Raw genomic sequence first — 22,426 nt, 5'->3', positions numbered from 1 at the left:
TGTCAGTGTAATTTATTATCTTACTTGGAGATGAATAACACCACCGACGATATCAACATCACCAACAATAAATTATCGTAGTTGGAGAACCACCACCAAAAGTACTCCGTCCCATCCATAGAAATTTCATTTCAAAAGCCATTAGACAATAGATACATTTATTTCCTTGAAATTGACCTTCAAGATTTTTGCTGTGAAATAATATTTTAATGAATCTTCCTAGAAATTTCGTAGAACGAATATTCATCCTACATATAATATATAGCTTTTATTAATTGATTTCCTAGAAATCGAGACTAATATTCATGTATTAATTGTATAGTTTTTAATTATTTTATATTTTAAACTTTGTGAGTATTAATTTAATGAAATACATTTAAAATGAAAGATTTTATGTATATTTTATATTATTTTCCTATAAAGTTTTATGACAATATAGGATGGATCGTGAATGATTTGTAATTTTATAACTCCAATTAAATTGATTAAGTTGCAATAATATTATTTTGTTAATATTTTTGTGTCAATAATATATTCATACAACCAATAATAAGATTTAATTAGTTGAGAAGATTGGACAAGAAACGTCATATTATTGAGGTCAAGGTAACGTAGTCTTTAATCTTTACTTTTTAGTTTTGATCACTTGTCGACGAGCTTTTGTTTCAAGCTAGCAAGTAGAAAAGACTTTATGCATTGACCCCGTCAAAGATTTCGATTGATGTGGAGACTTTTCTGATTTCTCACCTAACCTTACGTTTTGGAAAATGTAAAGAATAAGTGGTAGTGATGCTTTCTTTTGCTTGTTTTTGAACTACTTCCAACCTTTTCCTCAACATTTTCTTTTATTTTTGCCTAAGTAAACAAGCATTTCGTACTATTAAAAGTAAAGTAAGATATATTAAGAGATCCATATCGGCACTGACATAACTAGTTATATAGCTAGTTATATAGTTACAAGTGGTCCATATCGGCACTGACCCAACCCGTCAAACATTTCGATGGAAGTGGAGACTTTTCTCAAATATCAACCCAAGTTTATCAATACCAATAGAAATTAAAAGCAAGTGCATTTTGTCTGATAAAGAGTAGTAGTGTTAAGAAAGTAAATGAAAGTAGGATATATTAAAAGGAGTAGTAGTGTTAAGAAAGTAAATAAAATAAAATAACAAGGTTTAGGAGATTCTTATCTGCTTCACCTACACCAACTCTGTCTTCTCCTTCAACAGCCGAGCCCATGGATTTAAGTTGCTTTCATTCTATTTAGGTTTTTCAGGTTTCAGAAAATGCCTGCTTTTGGATATATTTACAAGATTGCCATTAAAGCCCATGGATTTAACTCGTGCTGGGCCTGGTTTGATATTTTTCCGAAACATCATTTTTACAAAAAATATATTTAAAGGATTATGTATAAAATTCTTATTTTGAAAGCTTTAGTTATTCTTATTTTAACCATAATCTTGTACATAAATCTTAGTGTATTTTCCAATCATTAACATACGTAACCATTTGTTTTAAAACCGAATTTAGCAAACACTAAAAACCTCAACAATGTCATGAAAGTGAAACTTTCTGTCGGCACAGCTTCTTCCAGTATGTTTTGGGAACGTCATTTTGCAATAAGCAACTTATAAATTAAAGATGAATGAAAGCATAATATGTCCTGAAACTTGTTACCTTTCCTCATATACAATTCAAAAATTAATATATATTTGAAATATTGATTGTATCTACTTCATGCTAATTGGGAGTTGGAGATGCAAGGTGTGAATTCTTTGTATGAGCATATATACTTTATTTGCTAGAAGAGAACATTCGTGCAAGAGAGAATAAGACTTGGAAGATGTGGGATGATATATTACAGCACGAGTATGAAGTTTGGAAAATGGAAGATAAAGTGAGGGAGATAGCGACAAATCTGACAAAAGAAAAGCGAAAATACTGTCTATCGACACTGCACCTACGCTTAACTCTTTAAGAATCACCACATTCAACTAATATAGATGGTCCTCAACAAATGCCTTTAACAAGAATTTTTACCACATGTTCATGATAAATGCCATCAAAGTATTTATAAATGACTAATACAAATACAAGAACAGATCCCCATACTTAAAATCATTCCAGTTATACAAATATTGTGGCTATCTAAGATTCTAAATACATAACATGAATGAACATTTTGAGATCCAATCAAAATCTTTGCAAAAAAGAGTAATATCTTCAGTGAATCCTCTGTAATTCCATATCCATAGTTAGAGTTGTAACTGCTCATTCTAGAGCCATAATCTGCAAATCAGGGGGTTATTTTTCAAAAGATTCATAAACAACCATAAGAAATGGAAAGGGAGAGAAAATGGAAAAGCTTTTCCATTAAAGACCAATAATTACCTCCATAATTGCTATACGCTTTCCCCTCACACCCAACTTACAACTTTGGAATTACCTCCATAATTGCTCCAATCTTGATCATCATAATTGATATTGGTGCATTGCTAGCTAGCTCTCTGTATAAAATGAGATCAGTTAACTAGTGATCATGATGAGATAAGCTTTTACATATCCATAGTTAGTGCATTGCTAGCTAGCTCTCTGTTTATCGAAGTTCCTTCAAGTACACATGGCTTTCACCAAGACCATTTGCTTTCGCTCAAGCAGTTAAATTAGAAGCACACAAAGATGAAAGTAGAAGCATGATAAGACTAAAATAGTAGAAACCGAAGAACAATATTTCTTCTCCATGCCTCTGAACTCAGGTTCAAAGAACAATGTTTTTTCTCCATGCCCTAAGCCTCAATATCCATCTTACAGAACTAAAAAATCACCTCTTAGTACATGCATGCATGTGAGTGGGGTCTTCCATTTTTAATCAGATAGCTAGAAGCAATCCAATAATTTCCAATAATAATTCAAAAACAAAAATTAAAAATAAAAACTTAAAAAATGGTAAAGGGGAGCCATCCTTCAGGGTGGATCACCCCAAGGGGATCCCGTGAATCACTAGTGTTTTACACGCTTTACCACAAATGAAATTTGTGTACTATCAATGTACTATGCTTATCTGGGGCTGTACTATTCCTTTTTGGAATCTGATTTAATTCCAAGATACTACATGTTGCTTAAACAGAGGCATTTCTTCAGGTGATGTAGAATTTAACCAACTGCCAAGAAAAAAGAAAAAGGCAAAGACGATGCAACTCATCCGACTATTTTAAATACAAAGTACATATCGAGTCTGTAGAGATTACTCAACCTTTCATGGCCATTTTGGTTGGTGGGCCATAGAACAAGCTAAAAAATAGGTTTGAAGTCAAGAAGTTTGGTAAAACATTTAACTATGATTTTATTTGTGGAGTTAATTTGAAGGGGAAATTGTGATATTATTATTGCACGAGTTTCACTTAATTAGCTTTGTTGGCTTGTACTGAAACCCAAACTTAAAAATCCTATCAATTTAACCAATCTGTGAACATGTATGGATGACAAATCTGCATCCTAAAATAGGACCTTCACCTTCCTTTGTCCAGATCAAAGTAGATTTAGACATTTCATCTTAAAAGAACTCAATTAATTGTTACCCGAACACTCAAGTCAAAAAAATACTTATCCACTCGGGTTCATCTAGGAAGGAATGCAATTACATATTTACATGGTTTACTAGCTGGGAAGTAGATGCTGATCATGTTTTAGATCTTGCTGATATTGCTGTTGTCACTATGTGTCTATATATATATCCATACAACAAATTTCCTTTCCTTTCCCCCTTCTTATTTTTAAGCCATGAGCAGACACTAAGATCAACCAATCCAAAGTAGTGTAAGTACTTTGTAAGCCACCCAACGATACAGGTCATTATATTTCAGCAAGCACACAAATGGAGCATGAAAGTACCAACTTAAAACTAATCACAAGTCCAAATGAACTTGCAACCACCATGAAACGAAGGTCTCCAATTCAATTCCATTGTTTGACATAATTTTAAAGCTATTTACAGTACCTTTAAATTTTTAAAATGGCACGCAGCATCACCTCAGTTTTCACAAAAGGAGACAACCGGCACAACAGTCATGCCAAAAGTTTTCCCCAACCCACCAATTAAAAGAGAGGGAGAACACTATTCGGTTTGTCAAAATCAAATGAATTCAAAGATGCATTTATATCTCTCCTATATAAAGAAAATATACCATAAACTACGGTATGCAATTGGTAGAGAGCACTCAATCGAAATAGTTGTTTAGGATTTCTAGTTGCGCCACAGTGGCTAATATGTAGTTTAACTCGTAAGATATTCAGGAATAAACTGTTGGTTTTCTTTTCAGTAAGATATAACTGTAGTGCCTCCTGAAATGAGTCTCGGGAGGCGCACTTTTAGGGATGCTAAACATACGAGTGCTCTCTAAGGATGGGACTTCAAGCAGACTTGCCGTTGATAATGGTAAACTTCCACTACGAATTATTCAGTTGCACTTACTGAAAGAAAATAGTTTGTCATGTTCTACACATCGCCAAAAAAGAATTCATTGAATCTTAAAGGTAAAATCCAAATCCTCTCTCAATGCCACAAGTCTAATTATCAATTTCACCTTCCTGGAGAACATTCTCACCTACTGTATCCTCAAAACCTTTTGTCACCTGGGGTATACAAATATAAAAACAACCTTTTACGACGGCATATGATAGATCGTGAAGGGTTTGTAATTTTATAACTCAAATTAATCAAATTTAACTCCAATTAAATTGATTAAGTTTTGTTAAGATAATTTTTCTGTCAGTAATTTATTCATACAACCAATAATAAGATTTAATTAGTTGAGAAGATTGGGCAAGAAACGTCAGAGCATGATTGGAAAAATTATTGCTCGACGTATTGTTTGGTCTAGAGCTATGGAATCAAAATTTCCACATCTTAATGGTTGAGGTCAAGATAACGTAGTCTTTACTCTTTACTTTTTAGTTCTGATCACTTGTAGACGAGTTTTTGTTCCAAGCTAGCAAGTAGAAAAGACTTTCCACACTGACCCCGTCAAAGACTTCGATGGATGTGGAAACTTTTCTGATTTCTGACCCAACCTTACATTTTGGAAAAGATAAAGAATATGTGGTAGTGATGCTTCCTTTTGCTTTTTCTTGAATTGCTTTAAGCCTTTTCCTCACCTACACCAACGCTGTCTTCTCCTTCAACAATCGAGCCCATGGATTTAGAGTTGCTTTGATTCTATTTAGGTTTTTCAGGTTTCAGAAAATGCATGCTTTTGGCTATATTTACAAGATTGCCATTAAAGCCCATGGATTTAACTCGTGTTGGGCCTATAGTTTCTATGTTAAGAATTGGTTTGTGTTTTTAATAAGATGGGCCTGCTTTGATATTTTTCCAAAACCTCATTTTTACAGAAAATATATTTATTTTTTTACATCAGGAGGATGGGGTTCGAACTCCATATCTCCATTTTGGAGGCTGGAGGTTAAACCAATTGGGCTACTTGCCTTTGGAATGTATAAATTATGTATATTTAAAGGATTATGTATAAATTATTATTTTGAAAGCTTTAGTTATTCTGCTATTTACTTTAACCATATTCGAGCTGAAAGTGAAACCAAAGAGGTGAGAAAAATAAAAATATGTATATAATTACGAAATGATTAGAGCATTCTCATATGGTTTTCTATATTTTTAAAATATCTAAATTTTAAGAAATCAACTTAACTTTTTAACAAAATAACTGTTTTATTCGGTTCTCTATTTTAAAGTATGAGTTTAGGATGTGAACACTGACTCCCTATATTTGGAAAGTTACTATTCATCTTCTAAATTAATTTATATATATATTTTATGAGAAATAGTTAAAAATATAGAAATAAAACAATATAAATAATAATAAAGAAATAATAAAAAAGATTATTTTAATTGAATAGAAAAAGAATATAGAATTGGATGTAGGAAGTTTTTTAAAGATGAATAAAATTCAAGAAAAATTAATAGGAAGTATGAATTTTAACTAAAATTTTAAAATGCTGTTACTTTTTATAAATTATTTTATAAAAATTCTGTTCATTTAAAACATGATTATGAAAAATGTTGTATGAGTATCATTTTCTTTTTTGTATATTGTATCTACTTCACAATTAGAAAAAAAAAATATTGATTATCTGCTTCATGTTAATTGGGAGTTCGTTCTATATGCAGGAGATGCGATGTGTGAATTCTTCATATGGGCGGATATATTTCATTTGCTAGAGGAGAATATTCATGTAAGAGAGAATAAGGCTCGGAAGAAGTGGGATGATATATTATAGCACAAGTATGAAGTTTGGAAAATGGAAGATAAAGTGAGAGAGAGTGACAAATCTGAAAAAAGAAAAGCAAAAATTATTATATTTATATTGGGTTGTCACATTTGTAATATTGTTTGCTTGATTCGGATAAATTCCATTTAAAAATCATGTTGTATGGATTAGATTATTTTTGAATAGTAACGGCTTGTGCACATGTTTTGATGAAAACCATATATATAAATTGTATGTAGTTAAATCAACCTGTGTAATGAAAATAGCTTGTGTACTTCAATCGACTTTGTAAACTTTAAGCGAAGTCTTTATGTAGTTATGTTGCCCGATCATGATCATAGAATCTATATAATTCACACGAGTTTTCTTTTATATGGTTTTTGTTCTCTTGCTATTGAAATTGCGAAGTCTTTTAAATAATTGTCTTTTGCATAAGTTGAGTTGTAGCTTTTTGCTGCTTTTGTTTGTTGGTAGCAGCTGTTCATGACATATTGTTGTCTTGGGATTTAGCTATGTACCCTGTTTGTTGCAGGATTTTGTCCTGCCTCTGTTGAATGCGTTTTGGTTTCCAATGCTCAAACAGGCCGTATGTAATTTTCTCATGGCAACATTCCATTACCAATCACTATTGTTAACTACTTTTGTTTTCTTTTTTGGAGTAGTCGTGCAGCTTCCATGAAAACACATTAAGATAAGATACGCTCGCTGTTGAACAACTAATATAGATGGGCCTCAACTTTTGGAACTTTTGGGTTATTCCGCAGCTTTTGGAAAACACATTGAACATAAAATGCTTTTAACAAGAATTTTTACCACATGTTCATGAAATAAATGCCATCAAAGTATTGATAAATGACTAATACAACTACAAGAACAGATCCCCATACTTAAAATCATTCCAGTTATACAAATACTGTGGCTATCTAAATACATAACATGAATGAACATTTTGAGATACAATCAAAATCTTTGCAAAAAAGAGTAACATCTTCAGTGAATCTTCTGTAATTCCAGATCTATAGTTGGAGTTGTAGCCTCCCATGGTAGGGCCATAACCTGCAAATCAGGGGGTTATTTTTCAAAAGATTCAGAAACAACCATAAGAAAGGGAAAGGGAGAGAAAAGTGATTTTTTTTTTCATTAAAGATCAGTAATTACAATTACCTCCATAATTGCTATATGCTTTCCCCTCACACCCAACTTATAACTTTGGAATTACCTCCATAATTGCTCCAATCTGTATAAAATGAGATCAGTTAACTAGTGATCATGATGAGACAAGCTTTTACATATTAAGATTATTGAGATATATATGGTCTTTAATTACTTAAAGTTGGTTTTTAATTCTAAGAACCCCTTTACTTATATACTAAAAGCAAATAATTGAATATCAACCGATCGAATTCCTTAATATGGTAAACAAAGCATGAGAAAGAGATATTACAAAAAAACAAAAAAAGAAAAAAAAAAAAAAAAGAAAGAAAGAACGATAAAAAAACATTATCCATGACCCGAAACAGAGTTTGAATCAACCCTAATCAGTAAAATGATATATATAGCGGGGAAGCATGCATAAGAAAAATTAAAGTTAATCGAGAGAGAGAGAGAGAGAGAGAGAGAGAGAGTTAATTTATGTATTTTCAGCAAAGTTTTGCTCCAACAATCCTAATCATAAAGCATGTCATGTACTAATTAAAATGCCAGTGGCAGTGGTGGTTCTCCTAGTAATTAGTATACTCAACAATTCAACTGAACCCGATTGACTAAGAAAAAGACACATTTCATGCTATCTCCTAGATTGTTTCCATCTACTGTAATACTGCCACTGCATGTATAAATTGTTTCCATCTATTTTTACTCATCACGTCATAACCACAAACTCCCATAGACTCAGTGCAGGCACAACAAGCTGCAGTATCTTCCTTCCATTTCACATCAAAGCCTCCTTTGATGGCTGCTTCAATCTGTGCCAGATTCCCCAAAAGCACTATAATTTGAATAAGTGCTTGCAGTACATAACTCTGTTTATCAAAGTTCCTTCAAGTACACATGGCTTTCACCAAGACCATTTACTTTCGCTCAAGCAGTTAAATTAGAAGCACACAAAGATGAAAGTAGAAGCATGATAAGACTAAAATAGTAGAAACCGAAGAACAATATTTCTTCTCCATGCCTCTGAACTCAGGTTCAAAGAAAAATGTTTTTTCTCCATACCCTAAGCCGCAATACTCATCTTATAGAACTCAAAAATCACCTCTCTCAGTACATGCATGCATGTGAGTGGGGTCTTCCATTTTTAATCAAATAGCTAGAAGCAATCCAATAATTTCCAATAATAATTCAAAAACAAAAATTAAAAATAAAAACTTAAAAAATGGTAAGAGGAGCCATCCTTCAGGGTGGATCACCCCAAGGGGGTCTCGTGGATCACTAGTGTTTTACACGCTTTACGACAAATGAAATTTATATACTATCAATGTACTATGCTTATTTGGGGCTGTACCATTCCTTTTTGAAATCTAAGTTCATTCCAAGATACTAGATGTTGCTTAAACAGAGGCATTTCTTAGGTAATGTAGAATTTAACCAACTGCCAAGAAAAAAGAAAAAAGCAAAGATGATCCAACTCATCCAACTATTTTAAATACAAAGTACATATCGAGTCTGTAGAGATTACTCAACCTTTCATGGCCATTTTGGTTGGTGGGTCATAGAACAAGCTAAAAAATAGGTTTGAAGTCATGAAGTTTGGTAAAACATTTAAATAAAATTCGTATATTTAACTATGATTCTATTTGTGGAGTTAATTTGAAGGGGAAATTGTGATATTATTACTGCAGGAGTTTCACTTAATTAGCTTTGTTGGCTTGCACTGAAACCCAAACTTAAAAATTCTATCAATTTAACCAATCTGTGAACATGAATGGTTGATAAATCTGCATCCTAAAATAGGACCTTCACCTTCCTTTGTCCAGATCGAAATAGATTTTGACATTTCATCTTAAAAGAACTCAATTAATTGTTACCCGAACACTCAAGTCAAAAAAATACTTATCCACTCGGGTTCATCTAGGAAGGAATGCAATTACATGGTTTACTAGCTGGGAAGTCGATGCTGATCATGTTTTAGATCTTGCTGATATTGCTGTTGTCACTATGTGTCTATATATATATCCCTACAACAAATTTCCTTTCCTTTCCCCCTTCTTATTTTTAAGCCATGAGCAGACACTAAGATCAACCAATCCAAAGTAGTGTAAGTACTTTGTAAGCCACCCAACGATACAGGTCATTATATTTCAGCAAGCACACAAATGGAGCATGAAAGTACCAACTTAAAACTAATCACAAGTCCAAATGAACTTGCAACCACCATGAAACGAAGGTCTCCAATTCAATTCCATTGTTTGACATAATTTTAAAGCTATTTACAGTACCTTTAAATTTGTAAAATGGCACGCAGCATCACCTCAGTTTTCACAAAAGGAGACAACCGGCACAACAGTCATGCCAAAAGTTTTCCCCAACCCACCAATTAAAAGAGAGGGAGAACACTATTCGGTTTGTCAAAATCAAATGAATTCAAAGATGCATTTATATCTCTCCTATATAAAGAAAATATACCATAAACTACGGTATGCAATTGGTAGAGAGCACTCAATCGAAATAGTTGTTTAGGATTTCTAGTTGCACCACAGTGGCTAATATGTAGTTTAACTCGTAAGATATTCAGGAATAAACTGTTGGTTTTCTTTTCAGTAAGATATAACTGTAGTGCCTCCTGAAATGAGTCTCGGGAGGCGCACTTTTAGGGATGCTAAACATACGAGTGCTCTCTAAGGATGGGACTTCAAGCAGACTTGCCGTTGATAATGGTAAATGTCCACTAAGAATTATTCAGTTGCACTTACGGAAAGAAAATAGTTTGTCATGTTCTACACATCGCCAAAAAAGAATTCATTGAATCTTAAAGATAGAATCAAAATCCTTTCTCAATGCCACAAGTCTAATTATCAATTTCACCTTCCTGGACAACATTCTCACCTACTGTATCCTCAAAACCTTTTGTCACCTGGGGTATAAAAATATAAAAACAACTAAAATAAGTCGAATACTATGTAAGAACCACATCATGCACTAAACATAATATAAACAAAGGGTTTTCAGTTAACATCATTAGTCTTTAAGAAAACTAGTTAAATAAGAATTATGGCATTTCTTAAAACCTGAGGTGAAGTAAAGTAATGGAAGTAACATTCCTAACCCTAATAATGACCAAAGAGGTGAGAAAACATGTTATATGATTACGAAATAGACACAATGTTAAAATAATGACCAGTCCATACATAGGGTGTTTTAGACATCCCATGTATTGATGGTGACGGGGATGGGTCAGCAGGCTAGAACAAGTTATAGAGAAAAAACTAGTTTTAGAGACCTTGAATTAATCATGCCTTAATAAGAATCCAACACAGTATTTGGGAAATGCTTCCTTCTGTTATGACTATATAAAGGACATTGTATTAATTATTTTGGTTTTGTAACATATGATACATTAAGAAAACTAGTTTAATAAGAATTATGGCATTTCTTAACACCTGAGGTGAAGAAAAGTAATGGAAGTAACATTCCTAACCCTATGGGGAAGGTTTGCTACAAAATTAACATGTAAAAGCAAGAGCCATGGGTGAGTTAACAGTTTGGCTTACATTGAGCAGAGATTCTCTGCCAGCTGAAATGTAGATCTACATGCAACAGAAAAATAATATTAGTCAAATATTCTATAATTAAAACCCAAAAAATATAATAAGCATGATCCAAGAAATATAAAATATTTGCTAATTAATTTTTTTCAGGTCATAGGTTCAGTAGCTTGCTTTCCTAGAACAGGATGGAAGAGTAGAAGAACTAACCAATGAGGGAGACAGAGCAAGAAATAATGGAAAAATAAAAATTGAGGGGAAAGATTTTTTTTTTTTTTTGATAAATATTGAGGGGAAAGATTAAAACCCAAAATATTGCTTTTCTAACCTTTTTCTCCTCAAGTTTGTTGTATCCCCAAATAAATCCAATCGTTCTTGCAGTGAATCAGATGCCAAACCCTCCCTTGTACATTTAAGATGGTAAAAAACTTCATATAGCAACTTCTGATGTCTAGACCTGTTTGTAAAACCTCATTGTTAAAATCAGGTGAAGGCATTGTGGAGGCAGTGTGAAGGCATCTGCTAAGAGTTATAATTAAGGATTTAGATTGAATAAGTGAACTGAAATATAGAATAAAAAAACAACTGATAGTACCTTTGTTATGGAAATTTCTTCCAAACTTAAAAACGTCTGCTCGTCGGAGAAATGAGGCAGCAGTTGATGCAGAATAAAAATAAAAATAAAAACTGATGTTAGTCATCATAATAAACGAAGTTATCATTCAACACCTGCTGTTTTGTAGCTCCTTTGACACCATTACTATGATTCAACCATCCATCATTTATGAGCTTGAAAGGTTCATCACGGGACAGAAAAGATGCAAATAAGTGCTGCCAAATAATAATTGGATTAAGACACTGCAACGGATATTGAAATGACAAAGACATTCAAAAACAATTCAGGCCACATTTTAATAGAAATGATCTCTATCAAGCCAAAGGGAAGAAATGAAAGTCCATATCTAGCATCACCTTTTTGCCTCCAGGGTAGCATCACAAACAAGGTCACTATATAGATAGATATCAGTGGAAAGCAAAAGAAAGGCAGCGTAGCATCACATATAAGGTTACTATACATATATATCTTTTTTTTTTTTTTTGATAGTGAAACATTGTTTCATTCATTCATAAAACGGATAATTACAACTTCTGACCTGAAAATACAAGCCAAATTCTAACATTTTCTCGCTCTCTAACCCACAATTTTCTTTGCGACTAATAGGGTCTTGTCCAACGCCTCCAGACTAACCGTCTGAGAGACAGGCCTCCAGAGTTTGTACTCCACTCCATGGGAGGGGGAGTGGAGTACAAACTCTACAAACCCTAGGTCCTAGAGACAATGTTTCCTAATACTACCTAAAACAAACTAAATAAACGAAAATACATGAAAAACACTCAAAAAACACACAATACATAGAAAAAACTAAAAAAACACATGGACTGAAAAAAAACACCTTGGCCCTAGCCCAAACAAAAAAAGTCCAGCCTATTTGCAAGTGGGAAGGCCCTTAGGGTTTCATCTCTATCATTTTTGCAGCCCCTTCCTCTTTTTTCTTTCTTTTCCTACTGCCCCCATGCCCGAGCTTCATTTCATTTCTTTGCATACCGTCACCCACCACGAGTGAACTGCATCCACCACCATAGGTTGAGCACGCAAGCCCAACACCCCTCCACGCCGAGAATCTCTAGCTCTAAAACATTGCCACCACCGACAGCAAGAGGCGTTTTCTACTGTAAAACTTCAACCTCGACTGCACCCCAGCAACCTCTGTTTTCCTTAGGGCAAGTAGAGCACCAAAATGCATCCCTCCGTGTTGCACCGCAACACCACTCACGCCTAGCACCACCATAGATGGACCATGCCACTCACTTCAAGGATCTCCAGCTCCATCGACGCTGCCACCATTTCTGCTTCACAGCAACAGAGTTAATGTTCTCACCCACCGCGTAGTTGGTTCGTGGCGGGATGGTCTTTAAAATGAAGCCTTTGGGGAAGTGGACTTGAGCCACGATGCAACAGCCATGCAAACGGATCCCTGTCGCCCTTAAGCCTCCATAACTGCAACCACCGAAGGCCTTATTCTCAAGCACCTAAACAAAGCAAAAACAAAATAAAAACTGGAGAAAAACCGGTAAAAAAAAAAAAGGAAATAACGGGGAAGGTGGGAGGGAGGGAGGAGCCGAGGCTCCCACCTCCCTCTGGGTAGCTTTTCTGTTTCGGGTTCTAGAGAGGAGTGAGAGCCTCTCTCTCTAGGAAAAATGTTTCACACGCGATGCGCCCGACGACTATACATATATATCTAGCATCACATACAGGTTCCCATGTATATATATATATACATACATACTAGCAGTAGTGTAATGTGCAAGGCATGTTTTCTTAGTTGTGAAAAAAATTGTGGAAATAACATGTCTAAACTGTAAATACAGAAATTGGTTGAATTGAGAACCAATGGTTTAATTAACAAGATGGATGAAGAGATTGTAAGGACATGATAGAAATGCTTAAGAACATGGTTTGATATCCTACTAGTGAGCTTAGTCCATTGCATTGTATAAAATTCAACTGCAAAAAGCATTCAAAAAGATGGTTTTTCTATCCAGTCCAAAACCTTTAATTCAAAACAATTATTGGCATTCACTATAATCAAAATGTCAAACCCAAATCCAAGAAACTAACTATCTCTACCTTTGCAAAGTGGAGAAGGGCAATAATAATCTCATTTTCTACAATAATAACTATATCCCATAATTTGAAAAACTAGAATGGCATGCATAGAAAATAATCCACTTTAAGAACTCGAGAAAAAAATACCCCAAAATCAGAAATCATTACATTTAATAGCCAAAGACTCCTAAAAAGTAACACATCTCGTCCACCACCATTCCTGAAACAATCCAATACTGGAAAGAGCTGAACTCTCAGCCAATAACTTCCTAAAACCACCATGCCACAGATCCAATCCACAAATTTACATGAATTCAAGTCAATTCTCCTAACTTAGCACAGCAGAGAAAAATACAGAAAATGTTTTCCAAGATCATTTAATAAGTAAATATAGCTATGATGCAAATGTTTTTATACCAGGAGGGAAAACTACTAAACCCAAAAAAGCCAATGACACAATATCTTTATACTATTAGAAGTAACAACCTCTCCAAAAGGGACCCAACAATCTAATAAAAAAAATTGGACAGGAAAACAGAATCCAGACAAAACAGGAGACATTTTATGAAAGAAACATAACGTTGCTATGATAGATGCTTGACGCAAAAGAAAATTACTTCATACCTCAGCATGTGCATCAATATAAAGTGTGTTAATTTGAATCATCCATATTCTTGGCCGCATTTTTATATTTGAAACAAATTGTATAAAAACCTATACACAGTTATGTGCAGCTGCACAATTACATTTAACTTAAACTTTTCAATACAAATAGTGACATGAACAGATAACGTTGAGACTCTCTCCACAAGAATCAATGCTCACTAAACAATGACTTTCATCAAAGAATAAACATCAAGACTCGATAACATTGTTTTAGACATCCCAAATTTGGACCAAAGATAGAGCAGCAGGTGATCACGCTAAGGCTGCAAAGGAGAAACATGTAAGGTATATAGTATCAAACACTATAGATGACATCGATATATATGTTGGTCTTCCAGATTAAAATTTATTTTGACAACTTGAAGTTGATGAAAGCAAACAAACGATGTTATTTGAGATTGATGCTTATCCTTTCCAAGCACCTTCACCAGAAAGTCTTCTAAAAGTGACAAAAATACCAGAATATGATGAAAAATATAATACAATTAACCATTCATTTATGATATGATGAAAACTAATAAGCCAACTGATATGTTTTTGATAAGTAATAAGCCAACCGATATTAAGAGTGTTATTGCAAAGTCTTTAACAAAAAGACTTCAACGGAAATCGTTACAGCTTTACAGGAATTGGAATGGCATCCAACTTCTGTCACTAGTGACTACAAAAAGAGCCATTTGTGAATTCAACTGTGCAACCAAATAAAATCTCATTATAAATAGGATTATCCACAAAAAAATATGAAGTCAATAACACAATTTGTATACAGTCCAATACCTGCAAAGCCATTAAGGTTTCTACTCGATATTTTTTATAAAGACTTCGCAATAACAGTAATAACATTAGTTGCCTTATCAATTGTCATAGCCATATTATCAAATAATGAGCAATTGTATTGTGTTCTTTTTACCATAATCTAGTATTTTTTTTGCTTTTATAAAAAGGTTTTCTCCTTCTTCACTTGATCATTTGGAAAGCCTTAAATTCAAGTGACATAATTTGATCAATTTCATCCATTTTAAAGCTTTACAAAAGAACTTCATTTTATAAAATCATCATATCGATGTCATTAGTAGTACTCAAGGTAACATACCTTACGCGTTTCTCCTTTTCAGTCTCAGCAAGATCAACTATTGCTATGAATTCGGCTCAAAGTTGTACCATAGTAATGTGTCAAAATATGTATTTTCAACCATTTCTTGACTACAAATTTAGACACTAAAAAAACATTCTTAGCACTATGTAAACAAATATAAATCTTTGTAATAAAAATAAACTCACAAAAATATAGCAATTTATCACGGCTCCAAAACTCCAGTTTCAACTTGTCACATGTTAAAGAATCCTTCCAACCAAATCCACTAAAAGCTTCCTTAACCATGTCATGGCATTCACCAATTCTTTTCAAAGTCTTCTATTTATTTTTCATCTTATTCTTTTTGATGTCCTTGGGAATTTTAGCAATTAACTTCTACACTACATTATCATAATACACACACACACACACACACACACACACACACACACACACACACACACACAAACACACAAACACACAGAGTAGTGAAAAAGGACACCCAATAAATATAGCAAATGTTCCATGAAATGAAATTTCACAATTTCTCATTTGATGAAAATAAGTTACAATGTTTATAACATAGAGCTAAATAGCAATAAGGTGAAAAGCATCTAGATGTGTGTTTCATGGCATGAAGAGGGGTGGTACAGGCTTCTAACAAAATAAAAGGGGTATCATAATAATCTTGGTCAAGATTTTATGACTTCTATTCCTTAGATTCCTTCCAAGTTTGTGCGAATGAACAGTCGAGTCTTTGAGGGGAAAACAAAAGGAATGTATATTCTCAACTACCCATTCCGTTTACAAACTTTCAAATGAGGGAATGATCCCTCCTAGCTTGTTAAACTCCCAATCAAGGGGATGAATGAGATATTACATATTTTACTTCTTCTTTTTTTAAATCTCTTTCCCCCTCCAAAATAAGATGTAAGTAAGGCATAAAAACAACCAGGCTCCATTTGTTTTGAAGTATGACATTTATGTACGGATACTGTTTCCAGCAAAATTCTTTGCAAGAAAACAACTGATTTTTTGGAATTTGGTTCACTTGAAAATAGTTGTTTTTTTCTTTTTGTTGTTTGGTTAGCATAAATTTTTTATATAAAATGTTGTTTTTAATTATAGAGTTGGTATTAATGCATCACATTATACTTCTATAATAACACTTTTCATATGAAAAGATGTACCTGAGATAATAATTTTCATAGTTTAAAAACTATAAACCATTTGGAAATGTAACAGGATTTTTGTGATTGTCTCATAACTTTAAATAATAACCTTTTCCAGTTTTCGGGGAAAATTCGAAGAAGTTTCAATTGATTTTGATACTATCCGAGAAGTTTATATATATATATATATATATGAACCAGTTGAGAGTCACTTTAAAAGAGAAAGGAAGAAATCCAAAACACTTACTTCACGTACCATTGAAAGTTTCATCCATCTGCAATGGGATGGAAAAAGAAAACTTCGCCCTTTACAGAAAATTTGGGTAGCTAATTATGGTCAAAGTTTTGCTGTGGACGTTTTTTTTTTTTTTCTTTTGGGTAATGAGCAATACCCAACATAGTTACACATTATAGTGAAGAGATTAAAAAAGGGGCATCGGGACATTAGGGGTATAGTGTGTATCTATATATGTTCCAACATCCGTGCCTTTGTCCCTAATTCAATGGCTAATATTGGGAGATTTTGGTGGTGGATAGACGGCAGGCGATGGCATAAGTTGGTTTTAAGATTTTTGAGTTGGTTTTCAACATTTTTTGAGTTTGAAACCAGTCTTTAAAAAAAAGCTTGAATTTTTGCTCACCAAATCAATTTCAGATGACCAGCCATCTCAAAACCCAATCAAACACCAGAAAACGAGAAACACAGTTCTACAAAAATAACTTTAGAACCAAACAAACAGAGTCTTTAACACAATAACAGTAAAACATAAACAACACTAATTCATGGCAAGCCCGACAGCTCATAGCTCAAATAGAGTGATTCTTAGCTACTTGTGACAAATCAAACAATTAAATCATCACAAATATCGAATAGACACATATATGATGAGGGACTCTATAATTTTGAGTTAAAACTCGATCTACTTCAGGAATATTCTAGCAGAGTCATGGATATTAATTGGCAAGAACTCCCAAATATATCAACAAATGATACATTAGCGGGATTATACATGACAGACGTAACTTAATTATGAACTAATAATATTGAAACATTGGCGGACAGAGATTTTTTTTTCTTTTGTTTTTTTTAGAAAATAGTAAGCAAGAATCAGAGATTTCAGAACCGAAAAAATAAAAACCATTTCGCTAAATAGTAAGCAAGAATTAGAGATTTCAGAACCGAAAAAAAAAAAAAACAAATAAAAAATGGGATAAAATTAGCGCACTTCGAAAGTTAGCCTGTGAAAAATAATAAGAATCCAAAGTAATATGAGCTCCAACGGATAGATCAGGGATTAAACAGAAAAACCAGTTGAGAGAGGGGGCCGGAGGAGACGAGATCGCCGTTAGCGACGCAGGGTACGCCGAGAATGTTAGAGAGGCGGCTGGCAAAGGTTCCCATTCCCAAGCTGGGGAGCCCAGTAATAGCCACTGGACATTTCTATCCGTGAGATCATTGCGGAAATGAGATTATGGTCAGGATTCTGGAGGGACGGGAGTGGCAAAAGGAGGATTGGCATAGGATACAGTGGCCGGTGATAAAAGCATCTCCTCAAAGAAAGAAATGGAGTAGGGCTTTGACACGAGGGTAATGGCCGCCGTTGGAGGGGAAGGGGAGAAAGGAAATCGAATGTGGTTCAAATTCTAGGAGCGACATGCAGTTTACAAGAATGCAACGAAACATCATGCAGTTTTAATTGCCAAAGCATAACCACACGAATTTCTAATATTGAAGCATTTTGACCAACCAGAGTGTTGCCACGTGTAAGTCCATTTCCCACAATTACGACCTACGGACACGATTCCGCCCAAAAAGTTCAGCAACCAAAATCCTTGGGCAGAGTTTCAGCTTATCCTTCGAGCATCCATCCATGGCAACTTCTCTGTCTACCACACTTTCGACCAATAATCTCTGCTCCAACAATATCACCAACCCTACTTCAACACATTTGCTTCCTGGCCTATCACCCAATCGCACTCTCAGACTTTCTACGATTCCCAAACACCTAAGGTATACAACCAGTTTCTCACTACGGCAAACCCTTGTCATGACTTCTGCAATATCGGGCTCTCCTGGTAGGTTTGTTTAAATTTCTTGTACTAATCATATGTTTTGGTTTCTATAAACAGAAAAGAGGCAAAAAAGCAAAGAATAATACGTGTCCTTTTATTAATTTCCACCGTTTTGCAATGAAAATATTGAGATGATGTTTATATTTCCTCATTTTTTCGACAAACAAACGTAATTATTTTGAATTATGACATGTGCGGATGTCAATAGCTGTCGATACTTCAGTGGTGAGTGAAGATACGGCAAATGTGCTTGACACGGTGAAAGTGTTCGATTTGAATGGAAATGCGATCCCGATTTCTGATTTGTGGAAAGATAGGAAAGCTATCGTGGCATTCGCTCGCCATTTCGGGTCAGAGATTATATATATTTATATATGATTATTCTGTGCAGATTTATGTCACAATGGACAGAAAATAGATAGTAGAAGTTAATGGAGGTAATATTTTCACTTAAGTAGTGCGCACCAATCAATCATTTTGTGTATGGTACTTGTCTTTTATTTTGCAGGTGTGTCTTTTGCCGCAAACGAGCTGATTATCTTGCCACCAAGAAGGTAAGTGTGTGGATGGACTATAGATGTCATGCGTTCATTCATTTGACTATAACCTAATTTCTACCTACAAAAATAAACAAAATATTTGCTCCCCCATGATATTAACAACAAAGAAAGATTGTTGAGGAGCATAAAATAGATAAAAATGTCAATGCTAATTAGAAATTACTGGATCTGTGAAGAGGAAAAACTTTTATTTTATATCACTGCCAGCTTCAAATCAATTGAATGGATGTTTCCAAGGAAGGGCAATACATAGTTATATTTAGGATGAGTTCCTATAGCCTATAGAAGACTTAATGACCTACTACCAAGGTTGGTGGCTCAATAGTTCTTGGGTTACGCCTAAGTGATTTGACATTTACTAGATCATGAGCTCAAATCCAAATATGGATTCACCTTAGAATATTAGTATTAACTACGAAAGGATTCTTTCAATTTCCTATTAGGGCAATAATCTAAGTAGTGGTTCAAACTCGACTTGAAGGAGCGCATGAGGCTTATCTCCGTCTAGGCCCCTCCTGTTCGGTTCCCAGCAAGTACCTAGGGTGCTACTATGTTCACATCTAGGTAGGGAACCCTCTCATACCCTTACAGGTAGCTGAAAAAAGACTTAATAACTTATTGGCATCTTCCCCCTTAATTTTTGTTGGTTTAAAACGATAAGTAGGAAGTGCTTATATCAACATAGTGCTAATATATATATGATATGTTGATAGGATATAATGGATGCATCAGGTGTGGCTTTGGTTGTAATTGGACCTGGTAGTATTGATCAGGTATGTACTGATGATTAATTGAACTGTTAATACTTGCTTCAATAAGACTTAATAGATGAATTAAGGATACAATAATAAGGTGCTCGTGTATTTGTTGGGTGTCAATATGCCATCCTTGGAATAAGGGTGATTGTAAATATGTATGGAAGTTTCATGAAGAAACCAATGTCACTCTTCGTCTTTTAAGGATAAATATGTGACTAACAACATTATGCTTCACCAAAATCATTTTTCACCCTTTGTCCCAATTTTTTATCAAGGAAATAATATAAATTTTTGAAGTAATTGGTGGCAGTATTTTATGTAGGCAAGAGCATTTATTGAGCAAACAAAATTCAAAGGAGGTATGTTTCTGAAGAATTTGTATACTACGTGAATTCTATTATATCAACTGTGGTACATCAAGTTCTACTTTGGTTTTACTATCAATGGAGTAAAATGGAAACATGAAGATGAGATGGTGTCTCTGGCTCAATCACATGTGCACTTCTGGTTCCATTTTGTTTTCTGTTTTAAATTTCTTGTTTATATTTAAGTTCTTACAGTTTTTATATGTTGAAATTTCAATTACTCTATAATAAAGGGGTCTGTGCGGATATGGAACCATTGTTTCTATTGCCAATTGATGATGATGATAACAAGAATAATATGGTAATAATGAGGACGAGATGGTAAAGGTTTGGTAATGCCAACAATGTCGGTGTCATGCATGTTGTTGCAAAGCAGCCTGCATTGTAGAAAGACCTCACTACTCATCAAAGCATGGGTGTAAAAGAATGAAAGAGAAATCTTTTCAATTTTATGTTGTGGAGTCTATACTTCCCAATAGAAAGAATTGTAATGTGTCTTAATTTTGCAGCTTGCTAATAAAACATGTTGCTTCTTTCAGAAGTTTATGCCGACCCGACCCACTCATCGTATGAGGCTTTACAATTTGTCTCAGGGGTTTCAACTACATTCACTCCTAAAGTATGTGAAAATCCATTTTTGGTAACTCTACTAGTACTTGTGGCTTACATTAGATATTTGTGAAAATTAGCACTTTGTGATTGCATCTAGGAATTCTTAGTTTAGTTGTTTTTGTGACACTGTAGGCAGGTCTCAAGATAATACAATTATACATGGAAGGTTATCGACAAGACTGGAAGCTTTCATTTGAAAAGGACATTGTGACTAGAGGTGGCTGGTATGCAAAACATCTTGTTGCAACGACCGTGTCCATTTTTTTTAAAGATGAGATCAAAGTATCCACTTATGTACTTTTCTTGAACTCCTAGCAACCATCAACAAAACTTGCATCCTGACTTGACTTAATGGTATTATCAACAGAACCTAGATCCATCATAACTAAATCCCCTTGGTGGCTTAAACAAGATCCTGGGGAAGCCACCAAAGAAATCTGGTAACAGTTGACTCTACACTAATGGGTAAATTTAAAAATAATAAAAAAAAAATATGAAGAAGTATAGAAGTGTATAGATTATAAGGCCTGCCTTCAATAAGACAATTGCTTTAATGATCTTTATCTATTTTGGCTAAGCTTTTCAAATATGAGTTGTTTGCTGCAAGGGTAGAATTTACATTTTTCTTACTGATGATTTTTTTCCCTATTTTTAAAATTAACAAGTGGAAGTTTGTTGTTTCTCAGGCAGCAAGGTGGAATTATAGTTGCAGGTCCTGGCAAAACTAACATCTCATACGTTCACAAGGTAATTAAGCTCATCATCATAGCCTATCCCCTTTCTCTTTTGTCCTCATGCCCAGAACACCATTAATCATCAATATGACCATTGTCATATATTTGTTATTGATCAATGGTTTCCTTTTTTTCCTAACACACAGAAAAGTTAACGTGTATATTTTTACACTTTCGATAACCTTGTCTAAATAGATTTTCTAATACAATTAAGATCGAAGAGGAGTATCGAAAGACTCTACTCAAGGCTTTAAAGTTTTGAGGTCTTATGCTAGATACTATTCTAACTAAATGTAAAATTTGTTTATTTCTTTTTGAGTAGGACAAAGAAGCTGGGGATGATCCTGATATCAATGATATTCTGAAAGCTTGTTGTTCATGAAGAAGAAATGATGAATCTACTGAAATTCTCTTTGTGATTTTACTTAATTCGCTTCTACTTTATATTTTGCACACTTATCTCATACAAACACACTGACCCCATTATGTTTCAATCGCTTCCAACCTTGAAAAGTGAGTACTTCATATTTATGGGGTGATTTGGAATGCTTATAAATAATATTTTTCTTGAAAAAAGACTGAGAAATGTAAACGACACATTGACAACACACAAAACACCTTAACAATAAGCAAATCCTGATCCAGCCATATATGATTCCTCAGTTGCGGGAGTGAAACCGTAGTCAAGGGTATGACATTTAGCTTTTTGCAATTGAGAAATTCTTGTGACACACATTTCATGCTGAATCGAGTGA

The 22,426-nt window shown here is 34.1% G+C and overlaps 2 protein-coding genes across 5 annotated transcripts; one reads left to right on the top strand and one right to left on the bottom strand.

The window, feature by feature from the left end:
* Positions 1-7,108: 7,108 nt before the first annotated feature.
* On the bottom strand, positions 7,109-18,458 carry LOC122276211. 4 transcript variants are annotated; one of them, XR_006228788.1, is made up of 7 exons: positions 18,318-18,458; positions 12,443-13,047; positions 11,718-11,819; positions 11,584-11,619; positions 11,317-11,445; positions 7,450-11,030; positions 7,109-7,341 (listed from the first exon to the last, which is right to left on the bottom strand). XR_006228788.1 is itself a non-coding variant. In XM_043085781.1 (2 exons), the coding sequence occupies exons 1-2, from the start codon at positions 17,969-17,971 to the stop codon at positions 12,855-12,857; spliced, it is 318 nt and encodes a 105-aa protein (XP_042941715.1). In that variant the 5' UTR covers positions 17,972-18,309; the 3' UTR covers positions 12,547-12,854. The 4 variants fall into 4 exon arrangements, 1 of the variants encoding a protein (XP_042941715.1); XR_006228787.1 differs by having other exon boundaries at positions 12,443-13,079; positions 18,318-18,454; XR_006228789.1 differs by lacking the exon at positions 18,318-18,458 and adding an exon at positions 17,879-18,311.
* Positions 18,349-22,200, top strand: LOC122276205 (thioredoxin-like protein AAED1, chloroplastic). The gene is made up of 9 exons (XM_043085775.1): positions 18,349-18,645; positions 18,851-18,992; positions 19,151-19,196; positions 19,916-19,975; positions 20,283-20,319; positions 20,865-20,944; positions 21,070-21,161; positions 21,624-21,684; positions 21,994-22,200. The coding sequence occupies exons 1-9, from the start codon at positions 18,441-18,443 to the stop codon at positions 22,051-22,053; spliced, it is 783 nt and encodes a 260-aa protein (XP_042941709.1). The 5' UTR covers positions 18,349-18,440; the 3' UTR covers positions 22,054-22,200.
* Positions 22,201-22,426: the final 226 nt, after the last annotated feature.

The sequence above is a fragment of the Carya illinoinensis genome, chromosome 9 (assembly GCF_018687715.1).
Source record: "Carya illinoinensis cultivar Pawnee chromosome 9, C.illinoinensisPawnee_v1, whole genome shotgun sequence".
Classification (NCBI taxonomy): Eukaryota; Viridiplantae; Streptophyta; class Magnoliopsida; order Fagales; family Juglandaceae; genus Carya; species Carya illinoinensis.
The sequence above is the reverse complement of the archived record's forward strand: the minus strand, read 5'-3'. Positions and strand labels throughout refer to the sequence as shown.

Coding starts and splice junctions, on each gene's coding strand:
- LOC122276211 (XM_043085781.1), bottom strand. CDS start 17,971: ATGGGAACCTTTGCCAGCCGCCTCTCTAACATTCTCGGCGTACCCTGC. Junction 13,080..17,878: donor CCGGCCCCCTCTCTCAACTG/GTTTTTCTGTTT, acceptor TGCTTTGTTTAG/GTGCTTGAGAATAAGGCCTT.
- LOC122276205 (XM_043085775.1), top strand. CDS start 18,441: ATGGCAACTTCTCTGTCTACCACACTTTCGACCAATAATCTCTGCTCC. Junction 18,646..18,850: donor TGCAATATCGGGCTCTCCTG/GTAGGTTTGTTT, acceptor GGATGTCAATAG/CTGTCGATACTTCAGTGGTG. Junction 19,197..19,915: donor ATTATCTTGCCACCAAGAAG/GTAAGTGTGTGG, acceptor ATATGTTGATAG/GATATAATGGATGCATCAGG.